Here is a 23,009-nt window from a genome sequence, read left to right on the forward strand (position 1 = left end):
CTGGAGCCCCATTCAGAGCACAGCACCCTCAGCACTCCCCTGCAGTTCCAGGGACCAGCTAAGCCCATGCCCCAGCCTGTCACTGCAGCCCCAGGGTCATCAAACCAGCCTGGGAGGGGCTGGTGGGTTGACCCCTTAGATAGAGGGGTACAGACACCAGGTGGGCACTCTGCTCACTACCCCTGCCCCCGTCCCTGAGCACCATCTCCACCCCCCAAGACCCTGAGCACATTGTGCTGATGTCCAGCTCCTGGACGGCTTGGCCTGTGCAGTGTGGCCACAAGGGGACCCGTCTGCACAATGGCAGGTGGAACAGGCCTCCCAGGGCATCTGGCTGCCCACCTGGTTCCAAAGCCATCCTTCAGCTTCCCCCTTACCCCTTCGGAAGGGAAACCAGGTGTGGTTTCCGCCCAGCCCAGCAGCCTTCCTTGGGAGGCGGCGGAGGCTGTCGCCATCTGTGGGCCTATTCCTACAGGTGAGTCATCCCTGCCGCCCAGCCAGTGCCCACCTGGAGCCAGCCCAGCCCATCCTTCCCATTTCACAGGTCAGAACCAGGCCTCGGCACTTCCCTCAGTTGGGATGGAGCAGAGCTGGATTGGGAATCAGGATGGTCTCTGCAGCTGATGTATGTGGTCCCCATTTTCACGAACCCAGGAGGCTCCAGGGCCCTCTGTGCATTTGTAACTGTGGCTATGTCGCTGCATTACCCTGCAGAGAGGCTGAGAGTAATCACCCCAGAGATCTCAAACTACAATCTTTTTAATGGTTCCTGAATAGAATATTAAGAGTACATAATTCTACCATCTCAGGTAGCTAAGCATAGCATATCAGATTATGAGGCAGTTTGAGGGAAATGAAGTGTAAAATTGTATTTTCTCCTTTGAAGTTTACAATCCAACAGAGAAAGAACTACTTGTAGCTATTGGAGCTAGTGGTCATTAAGAAACTTTTTTGTAGAGATAGTAAAAATAAAAGTTCTATTAACTAATGAATAGCTTTAATGACAGAAATGAGGCCATTCTAAGAAATAAAGGTACCAAAAGGAGATAGTACAATAATTGAGAGCAAGTTCCCTACTTAATCCACAGTCCTTGTGTAGGCTCCAAGAGAACTGCACAATCAGTGGGATCGGTTGGTAACTTTAGTGTGCATACTTTTCTGGAGAGGGTAAAAAAATTCATATTTTCAAAGGAGTCAATGTTGCAAAAGAGATTTCTTAAAGTATGTTGTAAGTCCTTGGACAAACTTCAAAAAGGTTGGGTTGAGAATTCACATTATGTGTAGAATTTGACCCGTTCTTGAGGCTTTTGTACAGAGAAGGGGTAAACAGGGTAAATCCAATATTTGGTGATGAGTTAGATGTGAAAAGTCAAGAAAAACATTGAGGATGAAATCAAGCTTCTCATTTGGGAGAATGAGTGTAGTCAGTTACAGGGTTGGTGGAAGATGAATTAAGTTTGGAGCATTCAGACACAGAGAGATGGACAGTTGAATATACAAGTTTACAGACATATCTGGAAGTCAATAATGCTAGTATTAGCTGAAGCATTCGACCATTATTTGTAAACAATGGAAAGTCTCAATAGTAGGAAACATCAATATTTAAGAGGAAAGAGTAATAGAGAAATGATCAAGAGATGTTGGAATATATTGTTGTCTACCCCAGGAAAGGAGTGGGTAAATCAAACACACTCCACCAGAGATTAGGTGAAAGTAGGGTAAGAAATGCCAGCTTGTTAATGTTTGAGAGGTAAAAAAGTGTAGACTGTGTAGGTGATTGGTAAGAGTCATACCAAGTTTAAGGGGTTTCATGGACACTCAGATAAAAGTTAGTGATCTATAAAATCCTCATGGCTGCATAACATAAAAGACTCTCAATCTAGATGGTTTATAGACTGATGGTGAACTATAATACCTCTCAGTAACAAATTACTGGGTACACTGCTCAGATTTATATTGTTACTAGATGTCCGGTGCATGAAATCCATGCACGGGGGGGCGGGGGGAGGGAGGTCCCCTCAGTCCAGCCTGCACCCTCTCCAATCCGGGACCCTTTGGGGGATGTCAGACAGCCGGTTTCACCCCGATCCTTACCCTCTCACAATCCAACTGCTTCCCCCTGCCAGCCTGGTTGCCCCTCACTGCCCCCTCTACCAGCCTGGTCACCCTTCACTGCCCCCCCGCCGGCCTGGTCACACCTCCCTAACCTCCCTGCCAGCCTGGTCGCCCCATGCAGGCTGTTGGTCAGTCATTTGGTTGTCCCTCCCTAAACCCCCTGCCGGCCTGGTCGCCCCACAGAGCCTGCTGGTCAGTTGTTTGGTCGTCCCTCCCTAACTCCCCTGCTGGCCTGGTCGCCCTACGCAGCCTGCTGTTCAGTTGTTACTGTGAAGGCGCCATGACCAATTTGCATATTACCCTTTTATTAGTAACTAGTTATTAGTAACTAGTTTATTAGATAAGAAATAAACTAGTTATGGTTATCACCTGGGAGATTCCAATTTCTGAAAATGATAGTACACTGGGATTAGTGTGGCTAAAATATGTATTATCAGAATTAAAAGAATGTTGTGACCCACATAGACTCCCACCATAGTCAAGTAAGATTCACTAAGTCTTTCATTTAGAAGGCAAAGGTGGATGTACTTTTTTTCCATGGCAAATTGCTCTGACACCCATCAGAAGTTCTCAGAAAAGTCCCCTTTCCATGGCTTTCACATTGCCTCTTCATCTTATTTTGTGTCTTCCCTCCCCTCCCCACTTTTCTTGAGAAAAAAAAAAAAATCAAAATGAAAACAAAACATGTCTATCAATAGCTAAAGATACACACCATTTTCTGAGATACTGACTGCAAATAAAAAACCATGTCCTTAGAATTTTGTAAAGATCAAATTGAGGAACGAGAACTTTATTGCTCTTTATCAGCTGTTCTTAGATAAAATCACTTTAACTTTCTAGAACTCATGGGTTAAGATATAAGTAGTAACTTCAGAGCTCTATAATAGGACATGATTAGCATTTAAGAAATATATTTGATTGTTACCCACCTAGCAATGACCATATAGTGGGAGAGGTTAATTTTAAAATGTTCTTAAATATGTACATATATTCTACTAATCCATGAATCTAGAGAAGCAATTATTCACTAAGTTTTGTTTTCTCTGATTTAAAATCTTTTCATCTTGACTGATTTTTTTTTTTTTACAGCTAAACTAGAAAATTATAGTTTTTCTCCTAAAAAAAAAAAAATGCTATGATGTTCTTTTCTTATAAATTGCCCTCTCGTATTTTCTTGTCAGCCTGCTTCAACGAAATCCACGTATTCAATATACTTGCTCGCAGTTTGGCCCACACCAAATGGTTGTTTAATCCAAATATCTGAGCAGCAGACTGAGCTGATCCTTCTGGAGAAAGTATGGTTGAACAGCCAAGACCTATTGGTTCAGAAAGGAAAAGACAGAAAATTGAGCTGTCAATTAATACTGAAAATACTACTTAAGCAAACTGTTTTGTACTCAGAGAAGTCCTATTAACCATGTATACTAATAATAGCCTAGGGCCATCACAACCAGACAGATGACCACTCACCAGGAAGTGCATGGAGCACCTTTGGGTCCTGCCCCCGTGGCCCACAGGCTCCTATCACAGCAAGGCTGGCGGCCCAGTGGGCAGGGCAAGGCAGGCGCAGAGAGCAGGGCCTGACTGCCAGGCACCAGGGCAAAAAAGCAAGCGTGCAGGCCCACAGATAGACAGCAGGGCCTGGTTGCCAGGTGCTGTGGCCCACAGACAGCAGGGTCTGGCTACCAGGCGCCAATGCCTACAGACAGACAGCAGGGTCTGCCAGCCTCAGCATGCCTCCGTGCATGAGCTGCAGAGGAAACACCTTTTCTGACCGCTCATTGGCTATGCTCCCTATACACCATTCACAGAGTTCTTGGTAACTTGGGTAATAAGAATCCAAGACGGTAATCTAGGGTTTTTACACCTCAATCCTGGCGAAAAAAAACAACGAAGGTACGCTGCTGGAGGGGCTAAGAAATGTCATATCCTGCCCTAGCCAGTTTGGCTCAGTGGATAGAGCCTTGGCCTGCCGACCACAGGGTCTGGGTTCGATTCTGGTCAAGGGCATGTAATTAGGTTGCAGGCTCCTCCCTGGCTGTCACCTAGGTCAGAGCTCATGTAGGAGGCAACCAATCAAAGTGTCCCTCTCACATTGATGTTTCTCTCTGTCTCTTCCACACTCTCTAAAAATCAATGGAAAAATATCCTCAGGTGAGGATAAAAAAAAAAAAAAAAAAAGAAATGTCATATCCTATGAAGGAGACATCTTGAAAATGCCTAAAGTTGTCATTTTTTTGTGGTGAAGGGACTGGAGTCTGTGTTGATGAAAACACCTTGGTGGCTACGGCGGCCGGCAGTGGCAGCAGCAGCAGCAGGGTAATGGGGGTGGCGCTTTCCCCTAATCAGCCCGGTCACCTCCTGCAGAGGGAGGCCAGACTGTGGCGTAGGCCCGATCGGGCTTAAGCTGTCAGTAGGACATCCCCTGAGGGCTCCGATTGGAGAGGGTGCAGGCTGGGCTGAGGGCCCCCCTCCCGTGCACGAATTCATGCTCTGGGCCTCTAGTAAATAATAGAAACTACTATATTATTGTTATCTCAAGTATTTCTGTAGAACAGTGGTTCTCAACCTTTCTAATGCCGTGACCCTTTAATACAGTTCCTCATGTTGTAGTGACCCCCAACCATAAAATTATTTTCATTGCTACTTCGTAACTAATTTTGCTACTGTTATGAATCGTAATGTAAATATCTGTGTTTTCTGATTGTCTTAGGTGACCCTACTAGCAGTTCTCAACCTGTGGGTCGCAACCTGGGCAGCTATTGACTCCTCACATTTCATCCAAATTTGGTTCTGATTGGTTGGTTTCTATGCCAATCAGCATCTCTGGGCATATCAATGGGCCTGATCAGAGAGGCGGGGCTGATCAGCAGCCCCAGTGGAGGCCCTAGAGAAAGAGAGGCGCGGCTGCTGACCAGGCCCAGAGGGAAAGAGAGAGGCAAGTGCTGATCAACAGCTGCCATGGAGGCTACGGATCAGACCCTACTTCTCTGTCCAGGCCTCTCTTCGGGCCTGATCTGCAGCCCCCTCAGCAGTCAGTGCTGGGTCAGAGCCCCCAAAGTGACGGCAGTCAATGCTGGGTCACCACGGCAACCCAGCACTGACTTCTGGTCGGCCGAGCCTTCGGTCGTTTTGCATGTTACGGACCCTGGGTTTTTATATATTAGGATTCTCTATACTATTGTGCATGTTTAAATTTTTTAATAAAGAATTTTAAAAAATTCAATGTATCTTACCACTGGGTAATCGAAGAGAAGACCACACATCCTGAGCGCCCCAGTCTGCAGTGAGGGGAGGACAGCTGATAACTGGGTATGCAGTGTTACCAGACATCACTGGTCCTAAACCATTGCTTCTGCCTGCCACTGCCACAAAGACTGTAGGAATGCCATCCCCTAGGGAAATCACAAATTTATCATTATGCTAAAAAGATATTTAAAGATAGGTTGAAAATAAGGGCCCATGTGTCTTAAGTCCTTCAGTTCCTTCATCAGTCTCCAGCAAAAGCATAAAGAAGACATTACATATTCATATATTATTATATTCTAAATATAAGGTTCACTCTGCCACTTATACATTAAGCAGTGAAGTAGCAAGAATAGGTTTGGCCATCTTTGAGATCTATAGGGTAAAGGAGAGGAGCGGGTTCCAACGTTTAAAGGGAATGGCTCAAAGCCACTTCACTTATTGCCGCTTAGACTCCAGGAAACAGAACACCACCACCAGACCACTTGTCCTTCAACAGAGTAATAGAGGCTAGAGCTTTAGGTTTAAAAAAGAGTTGAAGGCAAATTAAATGTAGTACTCAAATATTTAAAACCCTTCAATATATTTTCTAATATTTCTCTAAAACATTTCATTCTTTGATAAATTTATAAATTGCTCCTTTGCATTTTTTTGGAAAAAGAGGTCTGGCTTTTATTACTTTATTCAAAGGATTCTGAAACCTTTCCCTCCTCTCTAAAAAAAACTTAATTTCAGTCCTGTAGCAATGACCTTTGAAAAGAATATTCAAAACCATTTTTTTTCCAGTTGAAAAACATTGGGTTGTGTCTCTAGGGCTCCATTATTTAATTTATTTATTTATTTTTAAAATATATTTTATTGAATTTTTACAGAGAGGAAGGGAGAGGGATAGAGTTAGAAACATCGTTGAGAGAGAAACATCGATCAGCTGCCTCCTGCACACCCCCTACTGGGGATGTGCCTGCAACCAAGGTACATGCCCTTGACCGGAATCAAACCTGGGACCCTTCAGTCCGCAGGCTGACACTCTATCCACTGAGCCAAACCGGTTAGGGCAGGATCCATTATTTTAGATCACTGCTATTTCATCAAGAGATTTCTTTTATATACTTAATTCTGAAATTATTACTTAATTTCATGTTTGCCTCCCAGGAAAACCTGGTCATTAAAGATACTTGAGAGGATCTGCTGCTTCAACCTTAGGCTTTCCGTAATTGACATGGGCCCTATTTTCTGTTGGAGCATTTAAGAAATAGTGTTTGAGAGGCTTCTTATTCGGTAAAGACAGCCCGGCCTGTATAGCTCAGTGGTTGAGCATCGAGCAAGGAACCAAGAGGCCACTGGTTCAATTTCCGGTCATAGCACATGCCCAGGTTGCAGACTCAATTCCCTGCAGGGGGTATGCAGGAGGCAGACAATCGATGATGTTCCTCTCTCATCATGGATATTTCTATCTCTTTATCCCTCTCCCTTCCTCTCTCTCTAAAAAATCAAGAAAATATATATTTTTTAAAAAAGACTAATTGTAGTCTTTATCTTCCTTCCCTGCTTGAATTGTCAAATCATTCTCTTTAATCCACTCTTTTATAAGCATTACTAGCCTAAACATAAAATTCTCTGGCAAAATCTGGAGAACGTCCTGAAATGCTCGTTATCTAATGTTTACCTTCGTACTCAGCTTTAATCCTCAGCGTTTCATCTGGGCCTTTATGGGCAGAGGTTACCCGAAGTTCACATGGAATGCCAAAATATCCACAAGCCTTCTTGATTTTTTCACAGTGACCAAGATCAGAAGTTGAGCCCATTAATACTACGACCCTGCACTGACTTTCTGATTTCAGAAGCAACTGGAAGAGAAAAACATGCATATGCAAAAGAAGATAAAGACAAAAATGGATAAATATTGGAGTGAGTTAATTTACAGAGCTACAGTTTATACTAAAATTACATATGGACAGAATATTTTCTCTTTTAATAGACCAAATTTAAGATAAACAGAACAAAATATAAGAGAATTTATTTTTCAAAATAACTTCTATAAAGAGTTCTTCATAATAAAAACCAAAAGAGTATGATTTTTTTTTAAATATATTTTATTGATTTTTCACAGAGAGGAAGAGAGAGGGATAGAGAGTTAGAAACATCGATCAGCTGCCTCCTGCTACTGGGGATGTGCCCGCAAACAAGGTACATGCTGGAATCAAACCTGGGACCCTTGGGTCTGCAGGCTGACGCTCTATCCACTGAGCTAAACTGGTTAGGGCGAGTATCATTTTTAACCAGATAAACTGTTTATTATAATAAGCAAGGGATAGATATTCAACTTCTAACTAATAATAAGGATACTATAAATATATTTTATCCTAAGATTTTTAGTATATTGTTGTTTTATTTTTATTTATTTTTATTGATTTCAGAGAGGAAGGGAGAGAAGAGATAGAAACATCAAATGTGAGAGAATCAGTGATTGGTTGCCTCCTGCATGCCCCCTTCTGGGGACCGAGCCTGCAACCCAGGCTTGTGCCCTTGACCGGAATCGAACCTGGGACCCATTCAGTCCACAGGCAAACACTCTATCCACTGAGCCAAACCCGCTAGGGCAGTACATTCTGCTTAATGTAGGTTTTAAGGCATAGTCAGCCAAAATACAGAGGTTGTTTTATAAATCTCTAAGTTAGTCACATGGAATCCAAATTCATATTCCCATGGAAATGATGATCTGAAAGATAGCTATGACCATTGGATAACCACCCAGCCTATTCAATTCCCATAGCATCACAGTAACCATAATACCATAACTGTTAAAGTGACATTTTAATGTCACATGAAACTCCAATTCTGAACTCTGATCATGGAACCCAGGCTAATGGAACTCTGAGTAGGTTGGTAAGAAATGCAAGACTTCTCTTGCAGGGGCCGGAGGAAACAAGGATTCTTGGTTTCCTCAATTGTATTTGGGAGAAGTGTAATGGAAGCTTAATAGCAGGGGATCCAGGGATCCAGCTAAGGAGGATAGTTCAGCTGGTACATTTCCTAGAGATGCTCCTTTATTTTAAATCACTGGAAAAAGAAAAGCACCGCACTGTCTCTTTTGTTTTCCTTTTTTTTTAAAAAAAAAAATTTTATTTAATTGATTTTAGAGACGAAGAGAGAGAGAGAGGGCAGGAGGAAAGAAGGGAGGCAGGGAGAGAAAGAAACACCAATATGAGAGAAACATTAATCAGTTGCCTCCCATGCACATCCCCATCAGGAATGGAACCTGAGACCTTTCAGTGCACAGGATGACATTTCAATCAACTGAGCCACACCAGCCAAAGCTGTTTTCCTTTTTGAAGTAAGAATTTCTTAGAGAAAAAAACATAATCTAGCGTGGATTTACAACAAAAGGTTTACCTCTACTCTTTCAGCAACCCACTCAAAATTTTTCTTAACCATCTGGAGCCCTTCAGGAGTTACTTCCTTGAGGTCACGATATGACTAGAAAATAAAGACAGAATGTTGAGGTTGCGCCAAGGGACCTGAGGCTGCACCCCCCGCTTGGCGGGGCTTGACAGGCATGGAGCTAGCTGGATTTGGGTCTCACTCGATTTTGAGGCACGCCCATGGGTGGGAGGGGACTTGACTCTGGGTCCCAAGGAGCGCCTCAAACTCTGACAGGAGGGAGATTTTCATATACACTTTACTAATTTTCTTTCATCTCTGACACTTCTATTATAGACAAAGGGCAAATACCAATATTAAAATATTACCTCTAATTAATGCCCTTTTAATGTGCATGAATTTTGTGCACCAGGTCACTAGTTTATAATAATAAAAGCGTAATATGCTAATTAGATGGGACAGCCAAACAACTTCCCGGACGTCATTCTGGATGTCTTTCCCGACGAAGCCGTAGTGGTGGGGGCTGAGGCAGAGGTGGTTAGGGGCAATGAGACAGACAGGCGAGTGGTTAGGGGTGATGAGGCAGGCAGGCAGAGTGGTTAGGGGCGATCAGGCAGGCCAGCGGTTAGGAGCCAGTGGTCCTGGATTGCAAGAGGGATCCCTGCAGAATTGGGCCTAAACCGGCAGTCAGACATCCCCTGAGCAGTCCCGGATTATGAGAGGGTGCAGGACAGGCTGAGGGACAACCCCCGCTCACTATGCCTCTAGTAAATAATAATTGCCTTTCTTTCTTCCCACTTTTCCTTTCTCCTCTACCGGAGCCTGATCTTGCAATGAATAAAAAATAACAACAACCCTGAAGTATCACTTACCTGTTTGTCTTTCTGTTGGCTTCGATCTCCAGATGGCCAGAGTCTCCAGGAATCATTATCAATAACATCAGCAAGAACAATTTCTTTGGTGGTGACATCAACACCAAATTCAATCTAGAAACAGCAGATCACCGAAGAAAAGTTTTTCAAAACTATACTACTAAAGACATTTCTCAGTTGTAATTTTTTACTTTCAAATCTCCATTTTATTTGTACCTTCATATCAACCAGTGTACAGTCCTGGGGCAACCAGGATTTCTCCAGTATTTCAAAAATAGCCTGTGTAGCATGATTCATGATATCCACTTCAGTCTGGCCTATAACAAGTCCAGCAAAGCAAAATTTTGCAGCAATGAGTTGTTCCTCAGACCACTGTGGATCATTATTGGCATCATCCTGAAAATAAAGTATAGGGTTACAATTAATCTATAATAATAAAAAGATAATATGCTAATTAAACCAGACATCATTCCGCACGTCATTCCTGACAAAGCTGGGTCCTGGGTGCCTGGGGGTGGCCCAAGGGAAGCCAGCCTAGGTCCCGGAGGGAAGCTGGTGCCGGCAGCTGGGGAAGGAAGGCCTACTCTTGAACGAATTTTCGTGCATCTGACCTCTAGTTTAAATATAAGATGTTTGAACTTTTCTAATAATAATCTAAAGACCTTTTTTCCTTGAGCATGAATCCTCAAATATTTCTCTAAAAAACTTCCTCTAAAGATTGAATTTTATTAAAAATACTCTTTAATTCACAGCAAATATATTCAGTTGATATACTTTCAATAGTTTCTTTAAAACTTAAAATATTTGGGTAATATTCTAATTATAAAGTATTGAAAGAATTTGGCCTATCTCTAGAAACTAATTTAAACACAAATATGGGAAGAGAAAAGCAGTTTCAATAAAGAAAATCAATACAAATTCATAACAAATGACTCCTTCTTCCTTTATTGTATGTTCTTGCTTATAAGAGACATTGATAATAGTTTTTCTGTATCTATAATAATAAAAGTGTAATATGCTAATTAGACCGGACAAAGTGAGGACTGAGCCCCTTGCACGAATTTTGTGCATCAGGCCTCCAGTTAGAATATAAAAGACCCCTCATAGTAGCCTTTACTTCAAACTCTTCAACAGTACATTAAAATTTTTTTGAGTTGTTACTTTTCTTCCTAGTAATTGCTAATGTTATTTTTGTTAGTCACCTTGGTAGAAAGTAAGATAGATTTTCAAAGGTGTTTCCTTTTCAAAGCTGAATTATGATTGCTAATGGAAGTATACATTATTTACATGTTTCTGGAGTGACAACTGTAATGTAAAAAGTTTTTTTAATTGATTTTTTGTTTGAGAGGGAATGGGATAGAGAGATGAAAACATCAATGAGAGAGAAACATCATCGATTTAATGTTTAAATGTTTGACTTGGTTTTAAGTTCATAGTTATGTTATAGTAAGACAGATGCATAAATACCTTAAAAAACATCTCCACTTTAGGAGGGTAAAATTTGTACCCTTCTTTGACACCAGGATTTCTTTTGAGAAAAGAACCAGTTGCTATTCTTCTACAAACCCATTCAATTGGAATCATTTCACACTTAGGTGCAATGAAAGCAGTTTCCCCACATTTTCTGGTGAAAGCAGTTTTGATACCTATATATGAATAACAAAAAGTAAAAAAAAACAACGAACAAAACACCATTAAAATTGTGTTTTAGAAAGTAGATCTGAGGCATAATAAAACTCTATCCTTACAAAAAACAAAATCCTATCTAGCTAATTACATTTCCCTTAAATGACACTATCAAAAATAAATGTAATTTTTAAAAAGTAGAAATAGGAAAAATTAATGTCTTACTACTACTTATCAAAATACTCAGGCCTATTTCATTTTCATGTCACATGGCAAAATATACACTGGATCAGAAGATCTGAGTCCCAGTGTCTTTATCACTCATTAATTTTTTCATTCAAAAAATACTTATTGAGAACATCTGCCAATGAGTACTTGACTTTGCACAAGGCACAAAACTTATCTAAGTGGCATTAAATCATTAGATTTGGTTGCAGGATTCTCATGTTTTATCGTCCATTATTATACAGGCCTTGTAAAATACCGATCTACTTAGCACAATCAGCTATAATCTTAAATTTTGGATAGCTTTTTTCTCTTAATATTAGAAGTAAATTATCCTTAATAAACCACCCAATAGGTAGTAGCAGGGACATAATGGCCAATTTGGCCAAGAGCAAATAAAATAGTTGGTCCTTTCTCTCCCTTCTCTCTTATTCAAACTATTATTGGGAAACTAAAATAAAGAGCTGACTTGTGATGTTTAAAATGGGAACTATTTTATGTGGTAGCCTTGGAAAATAACCTCTTTAAAAACAGTTACAATGTTTATCACAAACCATATCAGCATTCTATTTCTAGGATTTCTAGGTACTAACATTACAGCCTGAACATGAACGTTATGTTAAACTCATGTAGGAGATACTTTAATTCCCATTAATGCTACAGTATTACTTTATAGAGTGATGTAATAACACTTCTACGAAAGGCTATACTGAAAAGAACTGAAAGCAGGTACTCAAACAGGTATTCATACACCAATGTTCACAACAGCATACTAGTAATTCCTAATAGCCAAAAGGGAGAAACAGCCCAAGTGTCCATCAACAGATGAATGGGTAGACAAATGTAGTATATACATTCAATCATGAAAATGAATGAAATTCTAATACATGCTACAACATGCATTAAACTTGAAAACATGCTAAGTGAAATAAAGAATGAATATAATTCATTCCACATATATAAGGTACCTAAAATAGGCAAATTCATAGATAAATGTAAAACAGAAGATACCAGAAGCTAGGGAGAAGGGGGAATAGAGTACTATTTAATGGGTCAGGATTTCTGTCTGGGACAATGAAAGTTATGGAAATAGATAGTGGTGATGGTTGCATAGCATAGACAAGAACTGTACATTTAAACATGGTTAAAACGGTAAATTTTATGTATGTATATTTTGCCACAAAGTAACTTTTAAAAGTATCAAGACCTAATTTGTCAGGCATTGCTAATTTATTTTCTTTTTGTTTAACCCTAATAACACCTGATAAGGTAGATAGTATGATTACCCAATAAAACAGATAAGGACACTGAGGCACAGTAGTTATGTCAGCTAGTAGTAGGTATAGGAGGGTTTCCAACCCATACTGAACTCTATGGGCTGCCCACTTAACCACTATACTATACTATACTATACTGTACTGTACTGTACTGTACTATACTGCCTGTCCCCAAAATGTTATTATATCCCAATACAAAGTAATACTAGAGCATTAATGCGAATGAACGAACCCGCATGGGCTTAATATAATAAGACTGCAATGTTAGTAACTCCATTGCCAATCTAATCCTCTAAGACAAAAGTTTTCTTAGGAAAGGATTGGAGATCTTTTTTTTTTTTTAAAGAAGTATGATGCTTTCTTTTTTTAAAAAAATATATTTTATTGATTTTTTACAGAGAGGAAGAGAGAGGGATAGAGAGTTAGAAACATCGATGAGAGAGAAACATCGATCAGCTGCCTCTTGCACAACCCCTACTGGGGATGTCCCGCAACCAAGGTACATGCCCTTGACCGGAATCGAACCTGGGACCCTTGAGTCCGCAGGCCGACGCTCTATCCACTGAGCCAAACCGGTTTGGGCTGGGATTGGAGATCTTTGATCATATGTATGTATCCATACATGAAAGGAATTTACATTTATGAAAAACTTTGCACTGTTCTGAGTGTTTTATGCATTATCTTATTTAACCAAACATAAAATTTTTGAGGTAGGTATTATAATTTACATTTTACAGGGCAAGAAGCAGCGACTCAAAGAAATGAAGTGGAAACTCTAGGGTATGCTGCCAGTGAGTAATGGTGCCTGGACTTGGAAGTACACTGTACAGTTTCAAAACCTATGCTAATTTCTCTGCATTTCCTCTGGGTTTGACCAGTAAAATTAAATGGAAACAGGGTAAATAAATTGTGGTATGCTGCATAAACAGAAAATGACTGGGCTCATGGGCAGGTGATTGACATCAATCCTTAAGTCAAGGTGATTAACTACGTGCCTCACTGCCTGGCTTCAAGAGCTCTTCTTTTTCAGACCTGTTAATCATTAGTCATATTGCTTATTTGTCCAAATCTATTGCTTAAACATAAACAAGTTACTTTTACCCCGAGAAACTCCTCCCAGCCCCCACTCTGTGACATGAACACATCTAAGGGAACCAAAAGCACAGAACCAACTTATGGTAATAAACTTGTACAGAAAAAAAAAAAGCTTCTAAAAAAGACTGATCCAGTTAAACAATATGATTCCTTTTAATAACATGCTAACCATTAAAGCAAATGTCATGACTACATACGATGAGAAAGAGAACTCCCCCCATTTGTCTGTTGTCTACAAAATTCAAAGCCATCAAGATTACTAAGAAAATGTAAATATGTTACTTCATACTCTGAATTACAGTGGCCATGTATGACAGCTAAACAGCCCACATATTCCTGGGGCCATCCATGTATTAAGGCTGCCCAGCTTCCCATCTGTGGTTTGGAAACTGTAGGATTGTTATTCATATCACTACTCTCACACCTAAATGTAATTTCAGTGCATTTTTGTGGGAGAGCTGAAACTTAAAGGTTAAATTTTGATTTTTAAACTCTGAGACCAAATCCACAAATCTTATAACTCAGGTACAGCATATAATATAATTTCCAGGGAAAAACAGTATTACTTATACCTATTATTTGCTCAGTATTTTATAGTTTGTTCATGGGTGATGAGAAAACGAGAATCCTGATTTATTGGTTCTCATTCTGGTACTCTTCCCATTCTAATTTCTAGAAATACCTTAATATGAAACATAACCCTGGCTGTAAAGAAAGCAATTTTACATAGACCACTGGTGGTCAATTAGACATAGCATTTATTCAACTACTAGTGGCCCTGCGCACGAATTCGTGCGCTTGTAGCTCACTGCCACTTGCCTCAGCTGGCCGCCTGGCTCATAGCTCATAGCTTGCTGCCCCTCCCTCCTGCTGATCAGTTGTTATGCATCACGGCATAACGACCATTTGCATATTACCTCTTTATTACATAGGATTAGCAAGTAAAAATTACATAAAGCTTAACACAACTCTTAATCTGTCCTCAAACTGATTTATTCAAGAATTTTAAAAAACCTAGGTTTTCTTTAATTTTACAACATATAAAGCTTGGAAAATACCTTTGAACGTTTCCTGTGAGCCAATAAGTTTCAGTTATGTTAAATGTGTCAAATACAATAGTTTAAAGAGAATTGTTAAGAGTACTTCATTTAAGGTAATCAACTTTCCTAGTTACATGAGATGCAAGACTTCCAAAGTCAAACTAGGAGAACCCTAAACAACTTGGATCACTCTAATTCACTTGTTCTTAAACCCTAGAAAGTGTATCGATAGTGCCTTATTAAATAAGCAAATAAAAGCTTGGGTTGTACTTACCTTCCATTACTTTAAAAAGCATATACTAGTATGTGCATGCACGTGCACACACACTCATTTACACAGCTATGTGCAATTACTGTGGGTACATAGAAACTAATTTATTAACAATTTACAGTGTTAAGTAACTTGGGTTCGACTCCCAGTCAGGGGTGCATGCCTGGATTGCAGGCTTGATCCCCAGCACTGGTTGTGGTGCATGAGGGAAGAAGCCAATCAATAGATGTATCTCTTCCACATTGATGTTTCTTTCTTCCCCTCCCTTCCTCTCTAAATATCAGTGGAAAAAGTATCCTTGGGTGAATATTAACAGAGAAATGGTACTTTGGAAGAGACAACACTATCTAGAACCCATTCTGTACTGACAGAATGTATTTAACTTAAATTACCTTATTTTGTTTTTTATTTTCCTTGGTGTCTGTAGCCAAATTTATCCCTGAGGCCCAGCAGAGGGGATCAGGGCCCATGGGCCACCATGTTTCTGTGGCAGCCTTCTGGGCCAGTGCTTGTCATGGGTGGGGCAGGCACTGAATTTGACAAGGCTGCATAAATTACGTTATTTTGTATAAGGCAGGCATGTTTACCTTGACTGGAAACAAATGTATTAAATTCCCCTTTTGATTTAAGGAAGACTAATGCTTACTGGAAGCATTAGTAATGAAAGGAAAACTGGGAAAAGTGCAAATAAAAGGAGACAAAGGTATTAAATTATAAAATTAGAACTGAGATAAAGAACAAAGCTTTTATTTTATAGGTAAGGAACCAGAGACTTCAAAGGTTGAATGATCCAAGACAATGAGACTACTAAAGGGAAAGAGTGCAAATCTTTACAGGTTAAGATTTCATATACTACAGACCAATCAGCTGTTGAGTGACTCCCTGCAGAAAAATACATTATCCTAATTCCCCTTCCTTTACTCCATAGAATGTTCTGATCTTGTTTTTACCTTTCTAATAGACTTCTCTATTGGAAAGTCTTCAGTTTTGGAGTAGGAGATAATCCTGAAGATCTTTGATCTAGTCCAAATCCCTCACTTGGGGAATAGCAGGATGAAATGTGGTTAGTCTTCAAATACTTTTCAGAGCTTTCAAGTGGAAGAGAAATTTTAAATTCTCTATTATCTCCAAGGATGGAACACAGAATTACAGGGACTAAATTTCAACTCATCAATTAGAGCTGCCTAACACCAGAATTTGCTTCCTTCATAGGTACATTCCTTAAGGTCCCTCAGAGGTAAGTCTCTCTTAGGAAGATGTCTTAGAAGTTGCAGGGAAGATTCTTCTTAACTAAATAATACTACTTACTAATTCCAAACCAAGAAAGGTGTTTTAGTGAAATCTGAGTTCCTGGTTTGATTTAAATAAGCTTACGTGTGAGGCATCTCCAAACAAAATGTTAATACAAATGGTGTCATCTACCCATGAAAGAGATTAGAGTGTGCTGTGTGTATACCTCCCTGATGAAGGGAAGCTGTGGGGGAAGCCACTTACCTGCTTCCTATCATAACTGAAAAAATATATAACTAGTTATCAACATGTTGTTAATACAAACAATGTGCCATTTCTCCCTGAAAAGGACCAATATGTGTATGTGAGAGAGAACATGAAGGAGGAGGCTACTGGGAGAGCCACTTACCTGCTTCCTGTAACAACTGAAAAATACAACTAGTAATTTTATTTGAGATTGCAGCTTTTCCTTCCAGGTGATTCCTTCTGGCTGCATTTCCTGCTGTAATCTGGTCCTTGGACTGCAGGAGCACTTTTCCTGGGCTGTCTAACAATTCATAGACTTCTTTTGTTTTACCCTCATAGAGCTTTTTACCAATGTTCAGTACTGTGGAAATAGAATGGAAACATATTTCAGGAAGAATTTTGCTAAATAGTGAAGACTACTTAGAATGATGAATCAATGAACAATAACAATAAAATCATCTGCATAGGAGCTTACCATATACTCTAAAGTATTTCCACATACATTATCATATTTGATTCACACAATTTTGTGAAGAATTATTATGTAAATAATTATAGAGATCAAGAAACAAGTATCAAAAAGGTAGAGATCACAAATTAGGAAATGGCAGAGCCAGACAAAATTCTGAATCTTCTATCAAATTCTGTAGTCTTTCCACTATCAACCTGACTCTCAGAGCAGAACTGAAGTAAAATTAAGATCCATTAAAATTAATGTAAACATACTAGTATTTTCACATATATACAATAACTAACCTAGCTTGCAGGGGACCAGGGTTGGGGGACAGGATATGCTTTATTTTTCCTGACTTCTGCTTTCCATGGCAGGCGAGATCGGCAAGTTCAGCCAAATTGGTTCCCGATTTCAAGTTAATGTGCAAGAGAAGGCACCTCCACCAACAGTTAGCCCACTTGGAAGCACCTTTCTCTCTTTCTCAATCCTGCTTCTCAATCTGCCACCCTTAATTAACCCTTTCTCTTAACAGTTGCAGAAAACTATGAGGAAGGACAAGAGAACCCAATTTTGCCTTAGCCAGTTTGGCTCAATGGGTAGACTGCTGGCCTGCAAACTGAATGAAGGGTCCCAGTTTTGATTCCGGTCAAGGGCAAGTACCTGTTGCAGGCTCGATCCCCCACTTATCAAAGTTTCTCTCCGTCTCTCCCCCTCCTTTCCAATCAGTTTAAAAACCAATGGAAAAAATATCCTCGGGTGAGGATTAACAACAATGAAACTAAGAAAGAGAACCCAATGTTGATGCAGGTTGTAAGACCTAGATGATGATCAGAGATAACAGAAATTCAAGGACTTAAGATTTCCAAGGGGAGAAATCACTCATTCTCAGTATCAGCATTTTTTAACGTCCATGTGCCAGGTAGTAGGGATATACCAGTAAAGGAGACGAAGTTCATGCTGTCAAGTGACCTGAGTCTGAGGGAAGCTGAAATTAAATAAGACATCTAGTAAGTAGAGTGTAAGATATATACAGACTATGGGATCACAGGTTCATAGTGGGGCCACCTAACCTAGTCTAGACCTCAGAGAAGAACAACTCAAGGATTAGGCTGAGATCTGAGGAATGATCAAAATTTAACCAGAAGACGGAAAGGGGTAGGTAGTGGTAATGAAAAAAGACCATGGGGTGAAAGGATACATGGCATATCATCAGTATATCTGGAGCACTTTGTGTGCACATTGCTGCAGGGCAGGGAGGGTGGCAGCAGCTAAGGGTAGAAACAAATGGCAGAGATAAGACCTCAAGAGTTGGGGAAGTAGGTCATCTCCAGCTAGTGGAGGGAACCATTAAACAAACCAATTACAGTTTAGTTCAACTAAAGTGGCGTGCCACTGCAGGGTACCTAATTTAGAGGATGAATCCCCAGCTCCTATTATAATGTATTGATTCATGGACAAGGTTTAAAAGGCCCTTCTGAAGCATCCATCCTATCTAATAAAAGAGTGATATGCAAATTAACCATCACTCTGCTATACCCACAAACCACACCCAGCAGCCAATCAGGAGCAAGTATGCAAATTAAAGCAACCAAGATGGCTGCGGCCACAGAGAGAGCAGGATGGAGGCTTGGGTTTACCCGGCAATGGAAGAAGCCAAGTTTTCCCCACACCCTGGCCAGCCCAGGCCTCTGCTTTAGGCTACAAAGTTTCAATTATAGAAGATACATAAATCCTAACAGAAATGGCTGCAGCCACGGAGCTGGACAGAACAGGAGGCTAGGGTTGCCCCTGGCAATGGAAGCCAAGCTTTCCACATGCCCCGGCCTGCTTTGACCTCTGCTTTAGGCTACAAAGTTTCAATTATAGAAGATAAATAAATCCCAGATACCAGGGCCTCCTCTTGGGTTGCCGGGGGGCGTGGCCATCCTGCAAACCACTACAGGCCTCTCGCCCAGGCCGCCCCACGGGAACCCCCACCCTGATCCGGGACACCCTTCAGGTCAATCCAGCTGGCCCCCACCCATGCACCAGGCCTCTATCCTAATAAAAGAGTAATATGTAGATTGACCATCACTCCAACACACAAGATGGCTGCCCCCATGTGGTCAAAGATCCTGCTCCCATGTGGACACAAGATGGCCAGCAGGAGAGGGCTGTTAGGACGGACCAGGCCTGCAAGGGAGGGCAGTTAGGGTTGACCAGGCCAGCAGAGGAGGGAAGTTGGGGGCGAACAGGTTGACAGGGGAGCAGTTAGATATCAATCAGGCTGACAGAGGAGTGGTTAGGGGGTGATCAGGCTGGCAGGCAGAAGTGGTTAGGGGCAATCAGGAAGGCAGTCAGGCAAGCAGTTGGGAGCCAGCAGTCCTGGATTGTGAGAGGGATCCAAGATTGGAGAGGGTGCAGGCTGGGCTGAGGGACCCCCACTTCTCTTCCCCCCGTGCACAAATTTCGTGCACTGGGCCTCTAGTCCTATATAAAAACTGCTGTTTGAAATTTTAACCCTGCTATTTTGGCTTCTATAAACGCTTGCTTGCTTAAATAATAAGGAAAATAAGACTACTCCCATTCCAGAGAGGCCAATAAACTATGCCCCAGACAGAGTTGTCAGTGCTGATACCAAGCCAGGCCTTGAGATACGGTCTCATGGCCCCTTCCCAGCACGCAGGCCTTCTTTCTCAGAAGGCCAGGAAGTCTCATTCGAAATTTGGGAGACAAAAGAGCTAGAAAAAGTATAAATAGAAAAGGTTTCCTCCATGTTAGGGGGCCCAGAATTTGAAAGACACATTTTTCTCTGGGCCTGCACATAATAAAATGTTAACTCCCTTTCTCTAAGCGTGGCTTGATTTTTCTCCGGTCTTCTGTAACACTTCAAGATAGCCCCAGCTCAGTGGTCCAAATTCAATGTCTCATTCCTTTCCTAGGACTCTAACTTCTGTAACTGGATTTCCATATCCCTTCCCAGGCTTTGGACACACTCTTCCCTTCCCCTAGAATACTGTTTCCTTCACTACTCATCCTTTAGGTCTGATAAGCCAGGTTGACTGAGTTTAGACTTTATCCTAAGAACAAACGTGGCTTTTTAGCACCTAGTAAAATGACAGATTTCTATATTAGAAAGATCATTATGGCTGTATGAAGAATTAAATGAAGAAGGGGAGAGAGACGGAGAGAAAGAGTGAGGATACTGTCACAGCAATACAAGCAAGAAACGTCCTGGTCTAAGGAAAAAGTAATGGGAAAAAGACTCGAAATATTTAAACGGTAAATATATATATTTTTATTGATTTCAGAGAGGAAGGGAGAGGAGAGAGAGAGAGAGAGAGAAAGAGAGAGAGAGAGAGAGAGAGAGAAACATCGATGATGAGAGAGAATCACTGACGGGGGCTGCCTCCTGCATGCCCCCACACTGGGGATTGAGCAAGCAACCCAGGCATGAGCCCCGACCCGGAATCGAAGTGTGACCTCCTGGTTCGTAGGTCGATGCTCAACCACTGAGCCACGCCAGCTGGGCTAAAAGGTAAAAATTTTAAGAACAATTGATTCACTTTGGGAGATAACAGAGACAGGAAAAAGTCAAGATGCTGCCTAGGTTAGATAAAAGGCAAAACAAAGTTTGTACCTATTGATTCTCAATTTAGTTGAATCAATACTTTTTAACCTAGTCATTAAATAGGGTAGGAATTTCAATTATGGGTAGAAATATCTTAATCATGGGAAACATGCTACAAGTACCAAAATGCCTGCTACAAATTAGTGGATGTATTCAGAAAAGACTAATGAGGACTGAGACTACTTCATGGAACTGAAACTTACCGGTAAATCTTGCAAAGTATAGACCTTGCACAGAGAAGCGGTAAGAACACCTAGGAGTCTGATGACCCATAAGATAGCCTCGAGCCACATGTGGTTATGAAATACTTGAAATGTGGCTATTCAAAACTGAGATGTGAATCAAGTATAAAATACAGAATGGATTTCAATATAAAAAAAGGATGCAAAATATCACCATTTTAATAATGATTATATATTGAAATTATACTATTTTGGGTATATTGGGTTATATAAAATATATTAAAATTCATTTCACCGGTTTCTTTTTACTTTTTAAAACATGGCAACTAGTAAAGAAAGTTACATAAGATTTCACTAGACAGCCCTGTTCTAGAAGATACAGCCTAAATAAACAGAGAGAGAGCAGTGAACTTGGGTGAATTAACCTTACTGGAATGTAGCCTTAGGATCACAATAGTGAAAAAACAAAGTTAAGCTTGAAGAGGTAGGAAGGAAGCAGTATGCCCGATTTGAATGAAAGGGTCTTCACACTGGATTTTAATAGCTCTTGGATTGCACTGAACATTTTTGAGCAAGGAAGTCCCTTTTAGAAACCATAAGAGTGACATTTTGGCAGGATTAACTTGCCAAGTCAGAGTAAAGATTTTTGAGATTCTACCAGTTTAGAGATATGGTAGGAAAATTCTGATCTAGTACCTTGATTTCATGGAGTTATTATCATCTGAACCTTTCTTTTTAGTCTAAAATTCTTAACCTAAATTCAATTTTTCTATGTGGAAGAGAATGTACTGATCCGCCAATACACGGACTTTGGTTCAATATACATTTAGAAATTGGATGTGTGAACAAACTGATGATGCAAGTATGATAAATGCAAGGGGAAGCAAGGAAACTTTTTGCCTGGTGGGCTTCAGAGCTCTCCAAAGCCATCACGGCATCACAAGACTACTTTAAAAACACACCCAAAATCTGGACAGAAAATAGCAAATTTTTCAGCAGGTTCAATGATTAACTCTCTGAAATAGAAGGTTATTATTCAACCTAACAAGAAGAGTCATCTAGTTTGAAGAGTCAACACAAGCTGTTCCTGTGTTTGTTTTTCAGTAACTATTGATTACAAAATTGATTTCCAGGCACCTCTTCACCCGCTGGCCGTTTCTCGTTCTCCTGATCCCTTTCCTTCGCTTTCCTCCGCACCCCATCCCAGCCGCAGCTCTGGGTGTTGCAGAAAAGTTCGGGGAGGCCCGGGGGCGCTTTATTTACAACGCACAGCACGGCGGCGCCCGGGCCACGTGGCCGCCTGCGCGTCGGCCTGGAGGGGCGGATACCGGGCGATCGGGCACGGCCAGAGGGAGGCGGGGGTCAGGGCCACTGGGCGCGCACGTGTCCGCGCCGAGACCAGGTGGCCAAGGCCCGGGGCCGGGCAGGCCGTGGAGAGCAGGAGCCCCCGGCGGACGCCCGTTACTCACCCTCAGCTGTCGCCATTATCCTGGGGGGACTGGGAGCAGCGGCCGCGCTAGGCAGAGACGCGGGACTCTGGAAAGGAGGAGTGGTCGGAGAGGCTCACGGGGCGAGGGAGGGAGGCGCGCACCACAGACACTCCCCCGGCAGCGCGACGTCACCCAGAGCGGCGCCCCGTTCCAGAACTGCAGCGGAACCCGGGCTGTCTCTGCCCACCCGGGCTGATTGGGACTCCGGGAGTGAGCGCTCTCCGCGAGGATTCCCGCCGCCGCGCAGGCGCAGGGACGCCCACCGCCCCCTCCCGCCCTCGCCTCGCCCCCTTCTCGCCCGGCGCCGGCGCGGTTCCCGGAGAGGCGAAAAGTGGCGCGCAATGGCGGCCCCTCCCCGTTCCACAGGGCTCGCTGGATGGGGCTCCCTTCTCTGCGGCGAGAGCGGTGCAGAGGTTGGAGTGTACCAAGTAGTGACGGCGGGGGAAGGCTTGGGGGGAGGGCCGTTCGAAGGTTACGTCCTCTGCGAGAGAAGTGACGTTAACCCCGCTTAGTCTCGTCACTCCAGCTTTCGGAGCTGGAAAATAACGGAGATCTCCACGTGCCGAAAAATTGGCTTTCAGCCAGGGCTCCCTTGGAGAACTAGCTCCACCTCCCCCGAGCCCGTGGCTCCGCCCCTCAGCCGCGGAGC

The 23,009-nt window shown here is 41.8% G+C and overlaps 1 protein-coding gene and 1 non-coding gene across 2 annotated transcripts; both read right to left on the minus strand.

Annotated features, from left to right (window-relative positions):
* Positions 1-2,218: 2,218 nt before the first annotated feature.
* Positions 2,219-22,613, minus strand: PAICS (phosphoribosylaminoimidazole carboxylase and phosphoribosylaminoimidazolesuccinocarboxamide synthase). Its single transcript, XM_008140328.3, has 9 exons — positions 22,340-22,613; positions 16,788-16,985; positions 11,082-11,260; positions 9,831-10,010; positions 9,615-9,728; positions 8,755-8,838; positions 7,028-7,208; positions 5,352-5,510; positions 2,219-3,431 (listed from the first exon to the last, which is right to left on the minus strand). Exons 1-9 carry the CDS (start codon positions 22,353-22,355, stop codon positions 3,265-3,267), a joined length of 1,278 nt encoding a protein of 425 aa, XP_008138550.2. The 5' UTR covers positions 22,356-22,613; the 3' UTR covers positions 2,219-3,264.
* Positions 15,564-15,698, minus strand: LOC114231080 (small nucleolar RNA SNORA5). The gene has a single exon (XR_003617059.1). It is a non-coding gene; the product is annotated as a small nucleolar RNA SNORA5 (small nucleolar RNA).
* Positions 22,614-23,009: the final 396 nt, after the last annotated feature.

This window comes from Eptesicus fuscus, chromosome 2 (assembly GCF_027574615.1).
Source record: "Eptesicus fuscus isolate TK198812 chromosome 2, DD_ASM_mEF_20220401, whole genome shotgun sequence".
NCBI lineage: Eukaryota > Metazoa > Chordata > Mammalia > Chiroptera > Vespertilionidae > Eptesicus > Eptesicus fuscus.